Raw genomic sequence first — 17,825 nt, 5'->3', positions numbered from 1 at the left:
TTTTAGGCGCATTTAACATGCGTGATTTCAGCTTTACACGGTCAGCAAAAACAAGAAAAAAACAAAAGAGGAAAAATAATTTAAATACTGTTTCTGTAGTGCGGGCAATTCCGTCCGCCATTACGCTTAATGTATTTTTGACTATACGCAATTTTCGCTTTATGTGCTGACTGTGGAACGTAACCCCAGCATAAGATGAGACAGACCTGTATAGCCACCCATCCTCCACCTCCTACTTGGGCCAGTGGTTTTAATCAACAATCAAGTATTCTTTGCAGTGTTGTTGTAGCCATGTTAGATATGAGAGACAAGACGGGCAAGGTAATATCTTTTATTGGACCAACTTCCACTGGTGAAAGAGCATAGGCACCTACTGCGTGGGTGCTCCAAGAGTGGAGCACCCATAGGGAAAAAATAGTAGGCGCTGAGCACCCACCAGCAGCCCCCTATTGAAACCTCCCCGTCCCCGCAGCATCTCCTGCCCGCTGGCGGCCCCGCAGATCAGCACCTCTCCCCCTCCCTCTCTGTGCCTCCCACCTGCCACAATCAGCTGTTTTGCAGCCTGCAGGAGGCTCTGGGGCAGTGGGAGGAGGAGCAAGGATGCAGTGCACTTGGGGGGAGGGGGTGGAATGGGGCAGGAAGAGGTGGGGCAGGGGTGAAAAGAGGTATGTGGGGTAGGGCCTTGGGGGAAAGGGTGGAGTGGGGGCAGGGCCTGGGGTAGAGCCAGGGGTCGAGCACCCCCTGGCACATTGGAAAGTCGGCACCTGCGTGAAAGAGAACAGCTTTCAAGGTACTCAGAGCTCTTGTTAGAATACACTGAATTTCAGGGATGGAGATGAGATTCTGAGTTTAAGAGTTAAGCCTTGACCAATTTATTCTCAGCCCTCAAAAGCAGCAGTCACCTCTGTCTGGGTAAATACCAGTGGTGCCATACTCATGATAAAGACAACCCCACTGTATGCTTTCCACAGGACCACAGCTCTTCCAGGACACCAACCTTTTCAAAGTTTTCACAAAGCCACACCCACAGCCTCTTGAATGGACACATCCAACCGCTGAGCCCCTCAAACCCACAAAGAGCAGGTTAGCCCCAGCAACTCATCACCCCTACCTTCCTGTGACAAGATGTCAGCAGGTCCTGCGATGCTGCACAGAGATGCCTTGCTCAGTTTGACAAACCCAGGCATCCAAAGTCATGAGTCAGGCCCCCCCCAAATCAAGAGAGTGCTTTAAAAATCTTGACCCCACCCCCACCCCCCCAAAAAAGAGCGTTGGGACTTTTTTGCCCCCTTCTGGTTTTTTAGCCCTTAGGCATTATGTTTTCAAGCTGTTCCCCCACAACCATAAGGGCCAGACACTTTTTTTTTTGTTAAAATGGAATTAAAGCTGACTCTCCCAGGAGCACACGACGCCAGGCGCTGGGGCCTCAAGAGAAACCCCAAATATCACCAGCCTCCTGGTGGACTCATGCCAGCCGGCGGCACCGTGGGGTCAGCCGGCTTCAGTACAGGTGACCCGAGTGCCCTTCCCGACGGCAGAGGGGACCCTGCCTGCCAGTGCCGGGAGAACCCAGTGGGATGGCCCAGCATGACCGGGGTGCAGCCCCAAACAGCTGCAGAAAGGCAACCCCAGCAGGGAATTTGGGCAACACCCAGGGTGTGTGCTGCCAGGCCAGCAGCTGGGGCAATGGCCCAGGGTCACCTCCCACTGGCTGCTGGGCAGCCCCCTTGCCCCAGGCCACCCCCTTGCTCCAAGCCCGCCCCTTGCTCCAAGCCCTTAGCTTCGCCTGGGGCTGCTGCAGCCTCCTGGACCTCTGAGCCCCCAGCCCAGGCCATGCTTACTAGCCAGGCCACATGGTACAACCTGCCCCTCCTCCCCCCTACATGGTACGGTCCTTCTGCCTTGGTCTCTTCCTCTCACCCCAGCCCCGCCCCCGGCCCCGCCCCTCGCGGGCGCGTGACCCAGGCGGCCGCGCTCGCTCTCGTGGGGGGAGCCGGCGAGCGAGCCGGGGCCTTCACCGCGGCGCGCGGCATGGAGGCGGCGGGGGCCGGCGTGGCGCCCATCAGAGCCCAGTGAGTACGGGCCGCCCCCGCCCCCGCCCCCGGCCGGGCCGAGCCGAGCTCAGCTCGCCTCGGATCCCCCTTCCCCTGGGACCTCCCCAGGGCCTCCTCCCTCCGCCCCCTCAGGGAACCCCCCCGAGACCCCCCCCAGGGCCCCCTTTCCCCGCCCCCTCAGGGAACCCACCCGAGACCCCCCCCAGGGCCCCCTTCCTCCGCCCCCCCCAGGGCCCCCTTCCCCCCGCCCCCTCAGGGAACCCCCCCCGAGACCTCCCCAGGGCCCACTTCCCCCGCCCCCTCAGGGAACCCCCCCCCGAGACCTCCCCAGGGCCCACTTCCCCCGCCCCCTCAGGGAACCCCCCCCAGGGCCCCCTTCCCCCCCGCCCCCTCAGGGAACCCACCCGAGACCCCCCCCAGGGCCCCCTTCCTCCGCCCCCCCCGGGCCCCCTTCCCCCCGCTCCCTCAGGGAACCCCCCCCCGAGACCTCCCCAGGGCCCACTTCCCCCGCCCCCTCAGGGAACCCACCCGAGACCCCCCCAGGGCCCCCTTCCTCCGCCCCCCCAGGGCCCCCTTCCTCCGCCCCCCCAGGGAACCCCCCCCCGAGACCCTACAGGGCCCCCGCCCCCTCAGGGAACCCCCCCAGGGCCCCCTTCCTTTGCCCCCTCAGGGAACTCCCCCTGAGACCTCCCCAGGGTCCCTGCCCCCTCAGGGAACCCCCTTTCCCCCGCCCCTCAGGGAACTCCCCTTTGAGACCTCCCCAGGGTCCCCTTCCTCTGCTCCCTTCCCTGGGAACCCCCCCGGGCCCCACACCCTCAGGGAAGCCCCCTGCTCCCTGAGACCTCTCCCGGGTCCCCTTCATCCTCCCCGGGAACCTCCTCAGGGTCCCCTTCCCCTGCAGCCTCAGGGAAACCCCCAGGGTCCCCTTCCTCTGCCCCCTCTCCTGGGAACCCCCCCCCCACATGGTCCCCTTCCCCTGCCTCCTCAGGGAACCCCCCCCTCCACTAAGACATCCCCAGGGAACCACCCCAGAGACACCCACCATTCCCAGCCCCCCCCTTCTCAGCACCCCTTTCCTGGGCTACCCCAGGAGCCCCCTCCCAGCATCCACCTTCGCTCGCTAAGCCAGGAGCCACCTGCTCCCTTCATGCAAACTGGTTCTGGACTTTGGGTGCCTGATGTGTGGTTGACGGAGCCCTCGGGGCCACAGAAGTTGGGTGGCTTTGGGTCTGGTGCTCTGGGTTCCCAGGCTGGAGTGACCCACTTAGAAGGCTGTTGTTCAGTTATTCAGTTACTTGGTACTTAAAAGCAAGCAATCAGCAACAGAGGACCTGCCGTGTTGTTAAAATACCACAGTGCCTTTCCCCAGGCTGCCCCATGACAGATGGCCCCTGGAGTCCCCATCCCTCCACTCATCCTACATGACTTTGTGGGTTGAGGTAGTTAAAGCAGCTGGCCATTCAACACCCAGCAAATATCAACAGGTGCCTTTGACACAGACAGTATCATAATTTGTAGGAAAGCTCATAAGAGGCCTTGCAAACTATGGAGAGAGCACAAATACAGGAGAACTGGAAAATGTTAGGGGCCTTGTGACTTGCCCTTGATGAGTTAAGTTACTGTCCTCCGCTTACCAGTCAGTTAGGGAAACCTGTGTGAGAGACCACAGCAAGCTTTGTGAAGTTACGTATTTAAAAGTCAGTACCTAAATAAAAGTGGCGACATTTTCAGAGGTCATGAGCACACACAATTATCATTGAAGTCAGCAAGAGCTGAAGGCGCTTGGCACTTCTGAAAATCACACCACTTTTATTTAGGTACCTAAAGATGGATTTTTGGTCCACCTTTGTGTTTTAGGAAACCAACCTAAAGTATCCTCAAATGTTCAGTTTATAATGCTGTCCCACCTCCATTAAGCAATTAGTCTTTTGTCAGTCTTGTGAATAAATTTTTGTATTAACAGTGTAGCCTGGAGGCCTCAGTCAAAGATTGAGGTCCTGTTGTGCTATACATTGTACAGTCTCTGCCCCAGTAAGCTCCTAATCAAGGATTATGACAAAACATAATAGGTGGTAGAAATGGACAAACTGGGAGGAGAGGGTGTCAATAAAGTTGGCATAAATGGTCACTTAGACAAGTTTCACTGTATTTTGCTGCTCTCTGTAGAAGATGCTAGTAATAAAGGCTGTCAGTTCTACTTATGAAGGTGTCTGTGGTGCTTCCTCAGTTTTTCAATGGTTTCCAACCCCAAAAATCTACCGTAGAGATGAGGAATACACTGTACATCAGGCCTCATCTTTAATGCAGAGAGGCAGTACACATGCTTCAGGCAACAGCCTACATCACACTGGCTTAATTCAAATGGTCTGGGAGCTGTTTTGCTCCTAGATTACATGTCCACACTGAACATGAGGCAAGCTATAAACTGCCCTATTTTTGCATAGTTGGGGATTCCCAGTGGATCTGTTTCCTTTGCCAGCTATCCCGCTATTCTGGTATAAGGGGAAGAATACAGTGGAAGGAGGACCTGAGCTCTGTTGTACCTGACCACCTGCTGGATCACCTGTCATCCGCAGTGCGAGTTGGACCTCTCTAACTGTCCACTGTGTCTTGTCATAGCCTCAGTGTAGTGAAGAACTGGGGCCCTAACTTGGTTTTCAATAACTCTGCAAGCCCAGTGTCTGTGGAGCAGATGAAAAGACTAGCTCAAGAATGATCCTACTTCACATTTTGCTTTGTGGCATCTCTGTGGTCAGAAAAGTTAATCCTGGTTTTAATTTCCTTTTTGTAGAATATACTTCTTTCGGTCTGCCTGTTCTCTCATCAGTAAACATTGCTGTGCAACGTAGCACATGTCAAATGATCAGTCAGAAGTTTAATGAGAGCACTCTTGCACTGTAGGTATCTCTCCTCGAAAGAACAGTTCCATGCTTATCTCAAAGCGGAAAGGGAATCCAGGAATCAGGAAAACAATCAAGATGATGAGGAGGAAGATCCTAGTAGCAATGACCAGACAGAGCCTCCAGCAAAACAGATGAAGCTAGATGGTGGTGATCAAGTTAGGAAGCAAGGAAGCCAAGAGGAAGTTTTAAAAGAGGAGGAGAAGAAACCCCAGGAACGGAAGAGAGCCAGAGGCCAGAATAAGAGTCGGCCATGTATGAAGCCAAAGCACTATGAAAAGGATAGGCTGTGCCAATCAGTAATTCAGGTAAGTGGTTGGCTATGGTTGGCAACTTCAGGTTCTTTAGATAAGAATATCTTTAGCTGTAAAGCACCTAGCATGCATTTGGATTCCTAATAATATGTCGTGAATGAGCCATCTATGTACCTATGGAATGGATGTTACTTATTTTCAGGAGTGGGTAATTCAGCTAAAAAGCCTCAGAGAGCCTGCACTTTATTTAGGCCCTGTCTAGTCTGGTGGCTTTTGTGCTGGCACAGCTCCTGCACCCCCCACTGTAGATGCACTGCAAGAGGGTAATTCGGAATATGCACTAGTTCAACATATCCCCATAAGTCACTGGGGTAAGTTGTATGAGTGCAAGCCCCATTTTGCATTGATCCAGTGTGTCTACATTAGGAGCTTGTATTGGTGAAGTTGCACTGATGTTTTACACAGATGCTAGTTTCTCTAAACTAGACAAGTGGTAAGCATGTGTGTGTGTGTAACTGAAGTCCATGGAACTCCTCCTGGAAACAAAACTGACACACAGAGTAAAAATGAGCCATTTACACAGAAGGGGTTTTGATGGTTTTACATTGAAAGTGTGTTTTGTCGTTGAAGGAATGTGCAGAGAAGTGCTATTTTGGCTCACAGTGCCGCTTCCTGCATGATGTTGGGGAGTACATGGCTGTGAAGCCCTCAGACCTCGGGGATAGCTGCATACTCTTCAAGACCTTCGGAAAGTGCATTTATGGAGTCACGTGCCGCTTTGCTAGGGCACACCTGGGGGAGGACTACAGGAATATCATTAATGAGGACCTTGTAAAGCAGTGGGAAGGGAAACCACTGGTGAGAAACAGCCTCAGCAAAGAGCTCCAGCAGCGTCTGCGCAAGAAAAAAGTTTGCTTTGACAAATCCAGTGAGTACCTTAGTCACTTGGGCAAGCCCAGCAGCGCAGGCAATGCGGGAAACAAGGCAACAGGCAACTCAACAGAGGAGAAAGGGATGACAAACTGCACAGCATCCAAAGGGAACGCAGAGGGCCTGGATGTCCTACCTCCTGGGGAGGAGGCACCAGAATGTCTCACAGTGTCAGAGAAGGGAGAAGCTTCTGAATCAATGGTCCTGCAGAGTTCCTGCCTAGCGGATGCATCAAAGGATTCCACTCTCAAAACAATAGGCCCAGTGACAGATGAAGATGTTATAAAACTGCGGCTGTGTGAGAAAAAAAGAGTAAGTGCTAAAGCTGAGGATGGGGTCCTATTCTGTGGATGCATGTGATACTGGGCAACAATCAAGTAGTTTAAGTTGCATTTGAAAAGCCTCAGCCGGGGTGTCTGGCAATCTTGGCTGAGGTGAGTGTAGTTGAGGTGCCAGAGGTGCTGGTGAAACACTCCTCATGTACATGCCCTTAGTCCTTGGGTGGAGGAGAAGTCTTTCTGGTTCTGCATTGAAACAAGAAAAAGGTTTTTACGAGTGGGGTCATACTACAGTGGAGATTGGTATCTCAGACCCCTGGTGAGGGGAGAGGCCTCAGTACACAGCTGTCTAATGTCTACTGTGATTAGAGAACTCCTAGGTCTCTGGTCTGAGCCTTTGGTTTAAAATGTATTTCAGTGATTCTCTCTTTATAAACCGAGTAACCCCAATTATCCAGCCTGAGAGTCAGAAAACAGCTGCCACTCCCATGTGCTGCAGCATGCATCATACGTTGCTCTCCTGCTTATCCAAAACCCCTTTACCGCCTTCCCCCGAGTTTTGTTCTCAAACATGGTTAGACAGTTAATGATTTGGATCTTTGAAGGTTGTGATGTTAATTATATTGTAATAAATGCTTTTCAGGTCTGCTGTTCAGAAAAACATTTTGTCTTGCTCATGTGAAAACCACCTAGCTCTGCTTGATCTGAATTCACCTGGCAAATGCCTCAGGATCTTTAAGAGGAAATGTACCCAGAAAGGCTGTCAGGCTAAGAAAAAAATCATTGCTTTCCAGAAAAACCAGCTCCCTTCTCTCTCTCTCGTACCACCTGCTGTTACTAAAATGTTGTTTTCCCCATTTCTATAGCTCTTTTTCACTTCACTCTGCTAGGGTAATGAAATAGATGAGTCAGTTTTATTTTCTAGTCCTCCTGCCCTAGCGCAGTGCTGCAGTGTGGGGTTTCAAATGCTGCAGAGGAATACTTAATTTAAAAACTAAAAGGAAATGTGGTAAATTCTGTAAAAGCCAAACTCCGAGCGTGTCTAACTGAAATTCCCCACTTGGCCTTCACTATTTTAGCTCTTCTAATATGCTTTTCCTGTGTTTGTTTTCCAGTTGGATATCCAAGGCAAACTCTACCTGGCTCCCTTAACAACGGTAGGTAGAATAGTTCTAACAGAATATGTTTTTTTCCCACTTGTGTAAATTGGCTGTAAAACCACTTTGATGAGATAAGTTCCACACATGAGTAGTGCAGGTCAAAAATTTTGCCAGTACGTATCCTAACCCTCTCTTGCTGCTCTGGGTTTCAGTGTGGTAACCTTCCTTTCCGGAGAATATGCAAGCGTTTTGGAGCGGATGTCACCTGTGGAGAAATGGCTGTGTGCACAAACTTGCTCCAAGGCCAGTCCTCTGAATGGGCTCTCTTGAAGCGGCACTACACAGAAGATCTTTTTGGAGTGCAGGTCCAGTATCGTCACTTCATAGATCATCAGAGTTGGAAGGGACCTCAGGAGGTCATCTAGTCCAACCCCCTGCTCAAAGCAGGGCCAATCCCCAGACAGATTTTTGCCCCAAATCCCTAAGTGGGCTCCTCAAGGACTGAACTCACAACCCTGGGTTTAGTAGGACAGTGTGCAAACCACTGAGCTATACGTTTTCCAACAATGAGGGAATCCAGAAACAACTCATGTATTTCTTACTTGGGGAAACATCGTCCACTGGGCACCTGCAGAGAGTAACTTTCCCTGTGGGTGAACTGCCCTTGTGTCTTTAAGCTGAGACTCAGGCTTTTTTTTTTTTTTTTGGAAGAAGTCAGCTCATTTTGGCTGAATCTGTCCTGTTTTCCCTTTCAGCTAGAGGGAGCATTTCCAGACACTATGACCAGATGTGCAGAGCTTCTGAACCAGACCATTGAGATGGATTTTGTAGACATCAACGTTGGGTGCCCAATAGATCTGGTGTATAAGAAGGTAACATTTAACAATATCCTCCATCCTTTCTCTGAGCAGGTGTCTTTCCTTTGCTTTACCTCCCAATCCCTCGTCTGTTCACAACACTACTTAAATGTTGCCACTGCCTGTTCAGTCTAAGGACCATTATTTCTACACACAGAGTAACCTTCTCTATTCCAAGGCTTGTTTCAATGACTTCATAGCAAACGTGTTCATCTTACAAATAGTAAGATGGCTTTTTCTAACTGTCAGCACTGCAAACTCAGCCTGGGATCTGAAAGTCAAGCTTAGGTTTATTCTGAATCCTGCAGCATCTCAGCAACAAATTTTCTTCAACTGGAACCTAGGTCATAGAAAATAAGGCCAGAAGGAACCATTTACTCTGCCCTCCTGTACCACACAGACCATGGAATTTCAACCAGTTACTCTTGTAGGGAGCCCAGTAACTTGTGTTAACAATTAACACTAGTTAGTTCTGTTGCGGGTGTGTAAGCCAGGCCAGAATGCAGCTCATGCTCTGCAGGCCCAACACACTAGTGAGAGCTTATTTTGTGAGTGACCTTAGCAACCACAGCCCTAAATTTTTCAACAGATCTGCCCCGGTGTAGAGAGATGTGCAGTTTGTAGAGTGGCCTTTCTGATCGTTGTCCCAGTTTCAGGGTTAACTGCACCTTTGACATCCCTCCACCCCAGTCTTCCTCCAGGACTTTCACTTAAAGGTTTCAGGCTTCCTAGCTGTCACCTTTCTCATGTGGAGACCTGTGTCTCTTTTCCTCCAGATGAGTGTTTAGGCTTGGAGTCCCTCTGCACTTCACTGTGATTTTCCCAGCAAGTCTGGCTGGGGTCCAGCACCTGTGATTAGCTGTTCTCCAGGTGTTTCCACAGTGTATACCAGTTGTCAGCCAGCTGACACAAAGCAGCCAAGCTATACAGAGCAAAATACATTTTTCTCTGTAATGCTTTTGCCCTGAGAATAACACACAAAAAACAGTAAGTCCCTATCCGCATCTTTAAACGCTTACCAGAGGTCAGCCACCAGTCTTATGGCTCTTGGGGCACAGCAAAGTGTTTCTTACCCTTCCACAAGGCTGAGGTCCCCCTGTGGACAGAAAGTCCTGTCCATTTGCTGAATCAGAAAGAAAGCCCTCTGTCAGTTTAAACTCAGCCTTTTTATACCAAAAGCCCTTTCTTTGTCTGTTCGTCTCTGGAAATCCCAGTTTGAGCCAGTATGTGTGAGCTACTTGCAGGGATAGTCCAGCCTCTCTGGGGTTGTTTTAATTTTACCTTAATTACCCACCACTGTTTTTAGTTCCTGGAGGAACTGTGATAATGCTCCCACCCTGAGCTGCATACAGTCCTCAGCCCATAATAATGCATAAACCATTCCTATACGTCATACAATATCGGCCCCCAAAGCTACAGCATGCAGTTGCTCTATCTGTCAATCTTGACTGCCCTTCAGGATGAAAGTACAAATCTTCTCTAGTTTATAGAAGTGAAAGGCAGCTGCCTGGTTAATTTCAGCAAGGTTCTTGGGTTAGGTGAAAATACAAGGATCTCTGACAGTACCTGTTTTATTTCATAGGGAGGTGGATGTGCCTTAATGAACCGTTCCAACAAGTTTGAACAGATTGTCAGAGGAATGAATTCGGTAAGTACCACGCATCCCCGGGCTGAGAAAAACAAGCTTCCAAACAAAACTCTTTTGTCTGATTTAGCTTTACTGCTCCCTCTCTTCAGGTACTGGATGTTCCTCTGACAGTGAAGATAAGGACTGGTGTGCAAGAAAAAGTCAACCTAGCTCATAAAGTAATCCCCAACATCCGGAAGTGGGGAGCTTCCATGGTCACGGTATGGGCCCCTTCCTGTGTTTGATGTCAGGAATTTGGCCAGAGTCCATGATGCTTTGTCTGTCTGTCATCATTTAAGTGCATCTAGTCCAATAATCCTTTCAGTAGTGGCCTGTGCCTGATGCATCAGGATAGAGGCATGAACCCAGGCATCTGTGCAAAATTGCATTATGAGGGGAGGAGATACTACAGTGAGGGACACATCATCATCAATACCACCTTGGTCTCTGTCCACATTGATAATCCCTATGGCTTGTTGCTCTAGCTTGCAAGCACTGACAATGTTATGTATGTTCAGGATGTCTTTTTGAATTCTGCTAACCAGTTCCCCTACTGTTCACTGCAGCACTGACCTCTGCAGAATGCTTAGATTCTGTGCTATTAAAGCATTTCACTCTCATCCATTTTGAACTTGTTGCCTTTCTTGTAGCATCTCGACCTGGCTGGTTTAGATACTTGGTGAGGTACTAATTGTAACTCTTTTTTTCTGTTAGCTTCATGGCCGATCTAGAGAACAGCGTTACACAAAGGTTGCAGACTGGGAGTACATAGCAGAGTGTGCTAAATTAGCCAGCCCAATGCCTCTATTTGGTATGTTTCTCTCTGATAATTTTATTTTTTAAACTTTTTAATGATTAGGTTATTTTAAAACAGTTTGTTTCTCTGAAATCTGATCTGTGTATGGTTAAAATATTACTGGTCCAGTTAATGTAAGATCTGGTGCCCCCTCCCCAAACTCGCATCTCCTTCAGTGAGATTGTCTTTGTTATTTGTTTGAGAGAAAGTTGAGACCTTAGCACAGTCAGTCTTGGGGGAGGAAGAGTGAAGCAGAGAGAGAGAGAGAGAGAACTAATGACAAGTCCCTAAAGTGATGTCAGAGAGGTGATAGATCGGCTGTCACAGTAGTGGTTGGCCACTTAGCTTAAAATGCAGTTCTGGTCTGAAAAATTACCCAACAGTTCTACTGTGGTATAACTCCATTCAGGTCAATGAACTGACGTATGAATCTCCTCCACAGTCCCCTTGTGTATTCCAAGTCTCGTCTACCATTAAACTCCTGTTAGCGTTGTGGAGCCAGGAGGGCTTGGACAGAGTGAGCTGTAGTTCATTCCTGTTTGTGAATCGTCAATTGAATTATTGTCTAACACAATTCTGTCCTCATGCTTCTGAAACCCAAGGGTAAGATAATATGGTTGCACAGGTGTGACAGTAGAACTTGACCTATAAAATATTACACACACACACACACACACACACACACACACACACAAATAGGTGTGTGCATGTCAGTCACCGCCACTCGGGTCTGAGAAACAACAAATTGCGCTGCAGCTGTGAAGGGCGTCGTTCTCTCCCTCACACACACTCAAAGACTGTGAAGTGAGGGTCCGATAGGAGGTGAGTCATAGTGATTTTGCGTGGCTTGGGGTGCTGCTGGATTCACCGCCCAAGCCACAGACTGTGTATACTGCACTTTTACTGCCCCATGCCGACCTTGCTGGACTATGTTAACATGCTCTAGGTATCTAGAGCTAGTCAGCAGGATTCACGCAGGGCCGTCAGAGTGCAACACAGCCCATGCCTTGGGCAGTGAATCCAGCAGCTTCATAAGCTCTACTAACAATCACCATGGCTTGCCTCCTCTCAGACCCTCACTGCTCAGTCTGTGGAGGAAGAGAAGCCAGAGGGGCAGGAGGAGGCAATGGCAGAAGAGAGGGAACGTACCAGAGGAAGAAGAGGAGGAGGATCATCCAGGAACGAGGTTCAGGCCCAGCACTGGCCAAGGTAATTAAGGATCCTAGGAGGCGTAGGAGGGCAGCTTTCCTAGGGCTGAGCCTCCCCTTCTCCCTGTTTGAGGGTGGGGACTAGGGGGTCCTTGACCTCCCCATGGCCATAGACAGCGAGGAGAGGAAGAAAAGTTTCTAGTTTCTCTGGGGGCAGGGTGAGATGCTGGTTTCTAAAGGGAGATCAGAGGGGGGAGAAAGGTCCGAGAAACCTCCGTAATTTTTTTTTATAAACGTTCTAAATGTCTCACAGGAAGCTTGGCATCTCTGAATTGTAGGGCAGTGACACACAAGGCAAAAAACTAGTTGGGACCCTCAGATCCCAGGTCGAATTTTCAAGACTGGCAGTTAGAAAAAATCCTTTTGTAAAGGGAATAAATTTGATCTGTAGTACCTGTGAGAGAACAAACATGGAACCCTAATGCCATTTTACAGGATTGCTTTTCAGAGTATAGAGGCACTTTTGAGTTTCATCCTGGGCCATTTCACTTTGACCTGCTCTTGTGCGCCACTCTAACCTCCTGGCTTCGCTCACTCTCCAAACGCAGGAAATGGAGATATCTTGTCCTACGAAGATGCTAATCGAGCCATGCAGACGGGAGTTTCAGGAATTATGATTGCAAGGTAAATGGCTGCCTTTCCTACTTATTTTTTGTTTGTGAGCTATATTGAAACAGAAATTTAAAAAAAAAAAAGCCCGTGACAACAAAGGTTTCCTCCTTGACAAGGCTGTTCTTGGAGGCTTGTTATAGTGTATCTGGTGTAAGAGAGGACTCCATGGGAGCTGAAAGCTACAGCAGTATTTGCGCTTCTGGTGTAGCCTTTAAAGGAGGCACCATCAGCTTAGAGAGAGCTGGAACGTCTCAAACTGGATGGAGCTGTAAGCAGAAGTGCATGGTACTGCAAATGATTCGCAGCCAAACCAGGCTCTTGAGCACATGATTTGGGTGACACTCCTGTTTAATCTTTGGGATAGAAGCTGCTGCTCATAGGGTTGGCATAACTCTTAAAACTCTTTATCAGCTAGCAGGTCAAAAAAATGCAAGTCTCTTTAGATCCAAAGCTCCAGCCTTGATAATCTCCCTTTTGGATATTGCAATACAGAGTAAACTGGTTCTGACACTGGACAGCACAGCACAAGTGATTTTGGGGCCTGGGACCTTTTTGTCTAATCCCTGATCAGTTTGGCCCACTGGCCTATATCTTATCTGTTGGAGAATTGACCCTGTCACCCCTTCAGAAGCTACTTCCAATTTCACTTCTCAGATCCCATCCTTAGTCACCCTGATGATTAACCTTATGTTTGCTCTGCCCTGACTCTCACTTCTATGGGCTCTTGTGGTTAAAGAACAGACCTGAGTAGGGAATAAAACCTTGATCTAGTTCTCTGGCTTCTGCTTCCTGTGTGACATTAACTCAGTCACAACCTCTCTGGGTGGAATTTTCTAAGACTTAAGTGATTTAGAAGCAGACTTCCTAATGTCTTTCATCCCTCAGGTGAGTAATGTCTATTAGTCAATTAAAAAAAAACCCAGAAACCTCCTGTTATCCCTGAGGTTAAATAGATGCTGGTACGTGATTTCTTCATGTTCTGTCTTGGCTCTAGGCAGGCTCCTGGAGTATAAATAAATAGAGCACATGGGAAAACACAATAGTTAGGGCTCAGTTATTCCCTCACTTGCCGGGGTGCAGCGTCCAGGAAAATCAGTGGGAGTTGATCATGCAAGAGGACAGAATTGAGCCCTAAAGGCTGGTCAAAGTGAAAACCAGCAGATTCCCTGAAAAGGCTGGATTGTCTTGTTAGTGGTCAGATCCTCCTGCCAGAGGTGCATTTGTAGGAGGCTTTAACTAGAAAATGAAATGCACACTTCCTGTGCCCACGGGGAGGGAACTCAGTAACACAAACGCTGTCTGGCCTGAGTCCTCCCATGTCTCACATGTACAAGTCTGTAGCTAAACTTCAGTTTTATAACTGGAAAGCCCTGTCTTTGGTTACAACCATTTTCCTTTCTGATCCAATCGTGTCTGACCGCAGAGGGGCATTGATCAAACCTTGGATTTTCACTGAAGTTAAAGAACAGCGACACTGGGACATCTCTTCCAATGAAAGATTTGATATTCTCAAAGATTTTACCAATTATGGCCTCGAACACTGGGGTTCAGATACCCAGGGGGTGGAGAAAACCAGGAAGTTCATGCTGGAATGGCTGTCATTTTTGTGCAGGTAACTTGCTTTCTCAAACATCTTTGGTAGAAACCTTTTTCTTGCTGGGTCTCTGCCTCTAATGTAGTATTTTGTAGAATAATAAAATTCAGTGACATTTAATATATGTATTTGCATTGTGAGGTATATTCCAGCTGGCTTATTGGAGTACCTACCTCAGAAAATCAATGAGCGGCCTCCGTACTACATGGGGAGAGACTATCTGGAGACCTTAATGGCAAGCCAAAATGTGGACGACTGGATTAAAATAAGGTAAATGGCTAACAGTTGTCATAAAATAGACAGTTGGTCATAGTGATTTCATCCTGCAACCTAATATTCAAATACCACATGATGCACAATCATACTGGCATGGAAAGATTATGGGAACTTCATATTTTATCCTGCCTTCTCTCCCCACCTCAATATGAGAATTCTGTAGGGTTGGTTAGGATCGTGGTCTACTTCCCCAGCACAGTAAGTGACAATAAGAGACTGACTAGAATGGTACAATACCCTCACTCCAGTAGGTTTTCAGTTAAGCCTTGTATTGCCATATTATCCTCTCCTTGTCTGTACGTGCTCACAGTTGCCTGTATTGTGATGAGTCTTATCCTAGATGCTAATATAAACCTAGAGGAATTGACAAGTCATGTGCTTCCCAGACCATGATTTGAAGGCTGTTACCAAGCAGGAAAATTAATGTAATTTTTTTTCAAGATTACTGACTGCACAGTACCCAGTATATTATTTATCTGTCTTGCAATAGCGCCTAGGAACCCCAGTCATGTGCTAGGTGCTGTACAAAACAGAACAAAAAGACCACCCCTACCCCAAAGAGCTTCCAGTCTAGGTAATTCCACAGCTTGTGGAGTTGGTGGACTTTCCCCTCTCCAATCCATTGCAGGTTTTCAGAATTAACGTTAGACTTCAGGAGACTTTTTTCTTGCATCCAAAAGTGTACAGACAGTGCTTGAAAAAATGACTCTGCAGACTTTCAGCCCCAACTGAAATGGCATTCTGAGAGTGTAGCTAGCCAGCTGCCATGTTCCATCCTGTGGAAACAGAAAAGAAGCAAAAATGGAATATGGCTGCAGCCTTGTCCTTTTTTCGGGTGGTGGGGGGGGGGATCTAATCCTTGTCCGTTTTGTTAGTATTGGAAACAGCTGCCTACAACCAAGTTACTAGAACTTCTGTACATTTCAGCCAAGTTTTGTAAATGCCGTTTTCCAAGCTGAGCCTTGCACCTTCAGTATCCAGTTAGCTCCTCTGTTCCATACTGTTCACTGGAAGTACGAAAACATTTAAAACTTTATATTTTATTAAAGTGCAAGGAGACTTAAAATATACTTGTCACCTTCAAGGTAAAAAAAAAGAAATTAAATACTATCCTGCTTCCAGAAGTGTGGTTATAATGTATACAGTGTCTGCTCTGCATTCAGGTAGCTTTATATTCATGCCGAAGGTCTATAGTCTGTTGGTACATAGTTGCTCACTCTACTGGATTTCACTGCCTACATGTCTAGTCTTGTGATAAATAATGATACTGCATTAATAAAACGTTGATGTTTTAGGAATTTTGGTTGTAAACATTTTATATACAAGACAACAAACCATAATATTCCTTAATGTGAACTTCTGGTACTTAAATATATTATTTGAGTTCTGTAGTATTGATGGGACAGATCCTCAATTCCATTGAAGTCAATGGGACTACACAGATTTACACCAACTAAGGGATCCGGTAGTTAACATGTGAGCACCATGTCAAGTTCAGTGTAAGCAGAAGAAGAGGTGGAATGGGGAGTTTCAAGACACAAATTCAACTTTGCGAGAATAAGGCACCTGAATGTCAGTGAGAGTTAGGCATCTAAATTGAAAATCTACCCCCTAGTCCCTACTGCAAAGAGAGCACAGCATACCATAGAGTGTACGTTGCATGACTGTGTGTCAGTCTGAGGTATTGTCAGAATCTGAATGTATTTGAATACAAATCTGTTTTGTTGCAGTGAGATGCTTTTGGGGCCTGTACCTACAAACTTTACCTTCCTGCCTAAACACAAGGCAAATTCTTACAGATAGGACTGATTGGAAGAGTCCTTAAACAGGCACAGCAAGAGAAGGCAATAGAGCGGTATTTGGTGAGATATGGATTATCTGTGTCTGGCTGCTGGAAATTAAATAAAATTTTATGGTTTTTTAATGTCTAGTTAATGTTTGTCATTACACAATCTGATAATTGGACAAGTGTCACAACTCAGCCTGTTCTGGCTGAGAAAGCTGCCCATCTTCCATCTAAGGATCTCTAGCTGCAATACTTCTGTGGTTCTCATTACCCATAGTTTGAGAACCTCACAATCTTAAATGTGCTCAGCCCCCAGGAGGGTGGGTAGGTTTTTTATTTCCATTTTAGAGGTGGGGAAACAGAGGCAGAGATGCCAAGTGGCTTGTCCAGGTTGTCACAGGAAGTCCATCGCAGAGCAGGGACCTGGACCTCTCAGGCCCAAAGCTAGTGCCATAACCACTGGACCATCATCTCTGTGTAACTTTTACATTTTCTCCAAAGCCTTCTCATGGCCTTTGGTGCAAAAAATAAAGTGCTCGTTGGTCAGTGGCTTGCCTCAATTCACCACATGAGCTTTCTCTCACATGCGCACATTGTACCTCTCTTGTGTAAGTGCTGCTGTAGCAAAGATTGATAAAGAGCTTGATGGTGTGGGCACTAGCATCAATGCAACCTTGCTTGGTCCAGCTGTGAGAGAGAGACACACCCTCCTTGAACCATTTCACAAGTGCTTTCTTTTTACAATAAGAATTTAAATTTCCTCAGCTCCTGTAGGTGTTCAGTCAGGCGAAGAGTTTTTTTCACATTGATGTTGGACACCTGGTTGCTGAGGCAATTTACATTTTTACTGAAAAAGAAAGCAATTGTGCAGTGGTTGAAGGGTTTGTTTTTTGTCTGAGTGGCAGCTGGATTAATACAAACCATTAAATAACCCTACATGGTCTCCCAGGAGAGCCTTCCCCTTAGTCTCTCCAGGTTTTTTCAGGTGTATATTATTTTGACACATTTCAATAGATAGGATCTCCATTAATTTAATTTATCTCCTAGAACTGGAAGGGACCTTGAAAGGTCATGGAGTCCAGCTCCCTGCCTTCGCTAGCAGGGCCAAGTACTGATTTTGCCCCAGATCCCTAAGTGGCCCCCTCAAGGGTTAAACTCACAACCCTGGGTTTAGGAGGCCAATGCTCAAACCACTGAGCTATCCCTCCCCCTACACAAACAACTCTCCCAACTGCACTTGGTGTACAGCAGTAAAGATTCTGCACTTGGGATTTGAACAGATCTGTCAAAGATGTATTGGCAAGAGCAAAATCAAGCTCATTCTCCCGTATCTGTGATTGGGCCTGCAGGTCCACCATGAGTAAAAGCCATAGAAATTGATTTGAGCCAGTCAGTTTGCCACATATGACCCTAAATACATATCTAGAGCAGATCTGTCAATTCAGAAGGTACCACTTTTACCTACATCCCTTCCAAGTGAGATAGGAGTCTCACATTGATGTTTATATACAAGGAGTCAGCAAACACTCTTGAATCAGTGTGGTGCTGGCTCA

At 47.6% G+C, this 17,825-nt stretch overlaps 1 protein-coding gene across 3 annotated transcripts; it reads left to right on the top strand.

Moving 5' to 3' along the window:
* Positions 1-1,978: 1,978 nt before the first annotated feature.
* Positions 1,979-16,410, top strand: DUS3L (dihydrouridine synthase 3 like). Of its 3 annotated transcripts, XM_050934258.1 has the most exons (13): positions 1,979-2,072; positions 4,956-5,262; positions 5,839-6,450; positions 7,532-7,573; positions 7,729-7,881; positions 8,272-8,388; positions 9,956-10,021; positions 10,111-10,221; positions 10,715-10,811; positions 12,553-12,628; positions 14,040-14,228; positions 14,352-14,480; positions 16,217-16,410. In XM_050934258.1, exons 1-13 carry the CDS (start codon positions 2,032-2,034, stop codon positions 16,287-16,289), a joined length of 2,013 nt encoding a protein of 670 aa, XP_050790215.1. In that variant the 5' UTR covers positions 1,979-2,031; the 3' UTR covers positions 16,290-16,410. The 3 variants fall into 3 exon arrangements, 2 of the variants coding, with proteins under 2 accessions (XP_050790215.1, XP_050790216.1); XM_050934259.1 differs by lacking the exons at positions 14,352-14,480; positions 16,217-16,410 and adding an exon at positions 11,869-12,005 and having other exon boundaries at positions 14,040-14,138; XR_007771417.1 differs by lacking the exons at positions 14,040-14,228; positions 14,352-14,480; positions 16,217-16,410 and adding an exon at positions 11,239-11,399.
* Positions 16,411-17,825: the final 1,415 nt, after the last annotated feature.

This window comes from Gopherus flavomarginatus, chromosome 24, assembly GCF_025201925.1.
Source record: "Gopherus flavomarginatus isolate rGopFla2 chromosome 24, rGopFla2.mat.asm, whole genome shotgun sequence".
Lineage (NCBI taxonomy): Eukaryota > Metazoa > Chordata > Testudines > Testudinidae > Gopherus > Gopherus flavomarginatus.
This window is presented reverse-complemented; position numbering and strand designations above follow the sequence as displayed.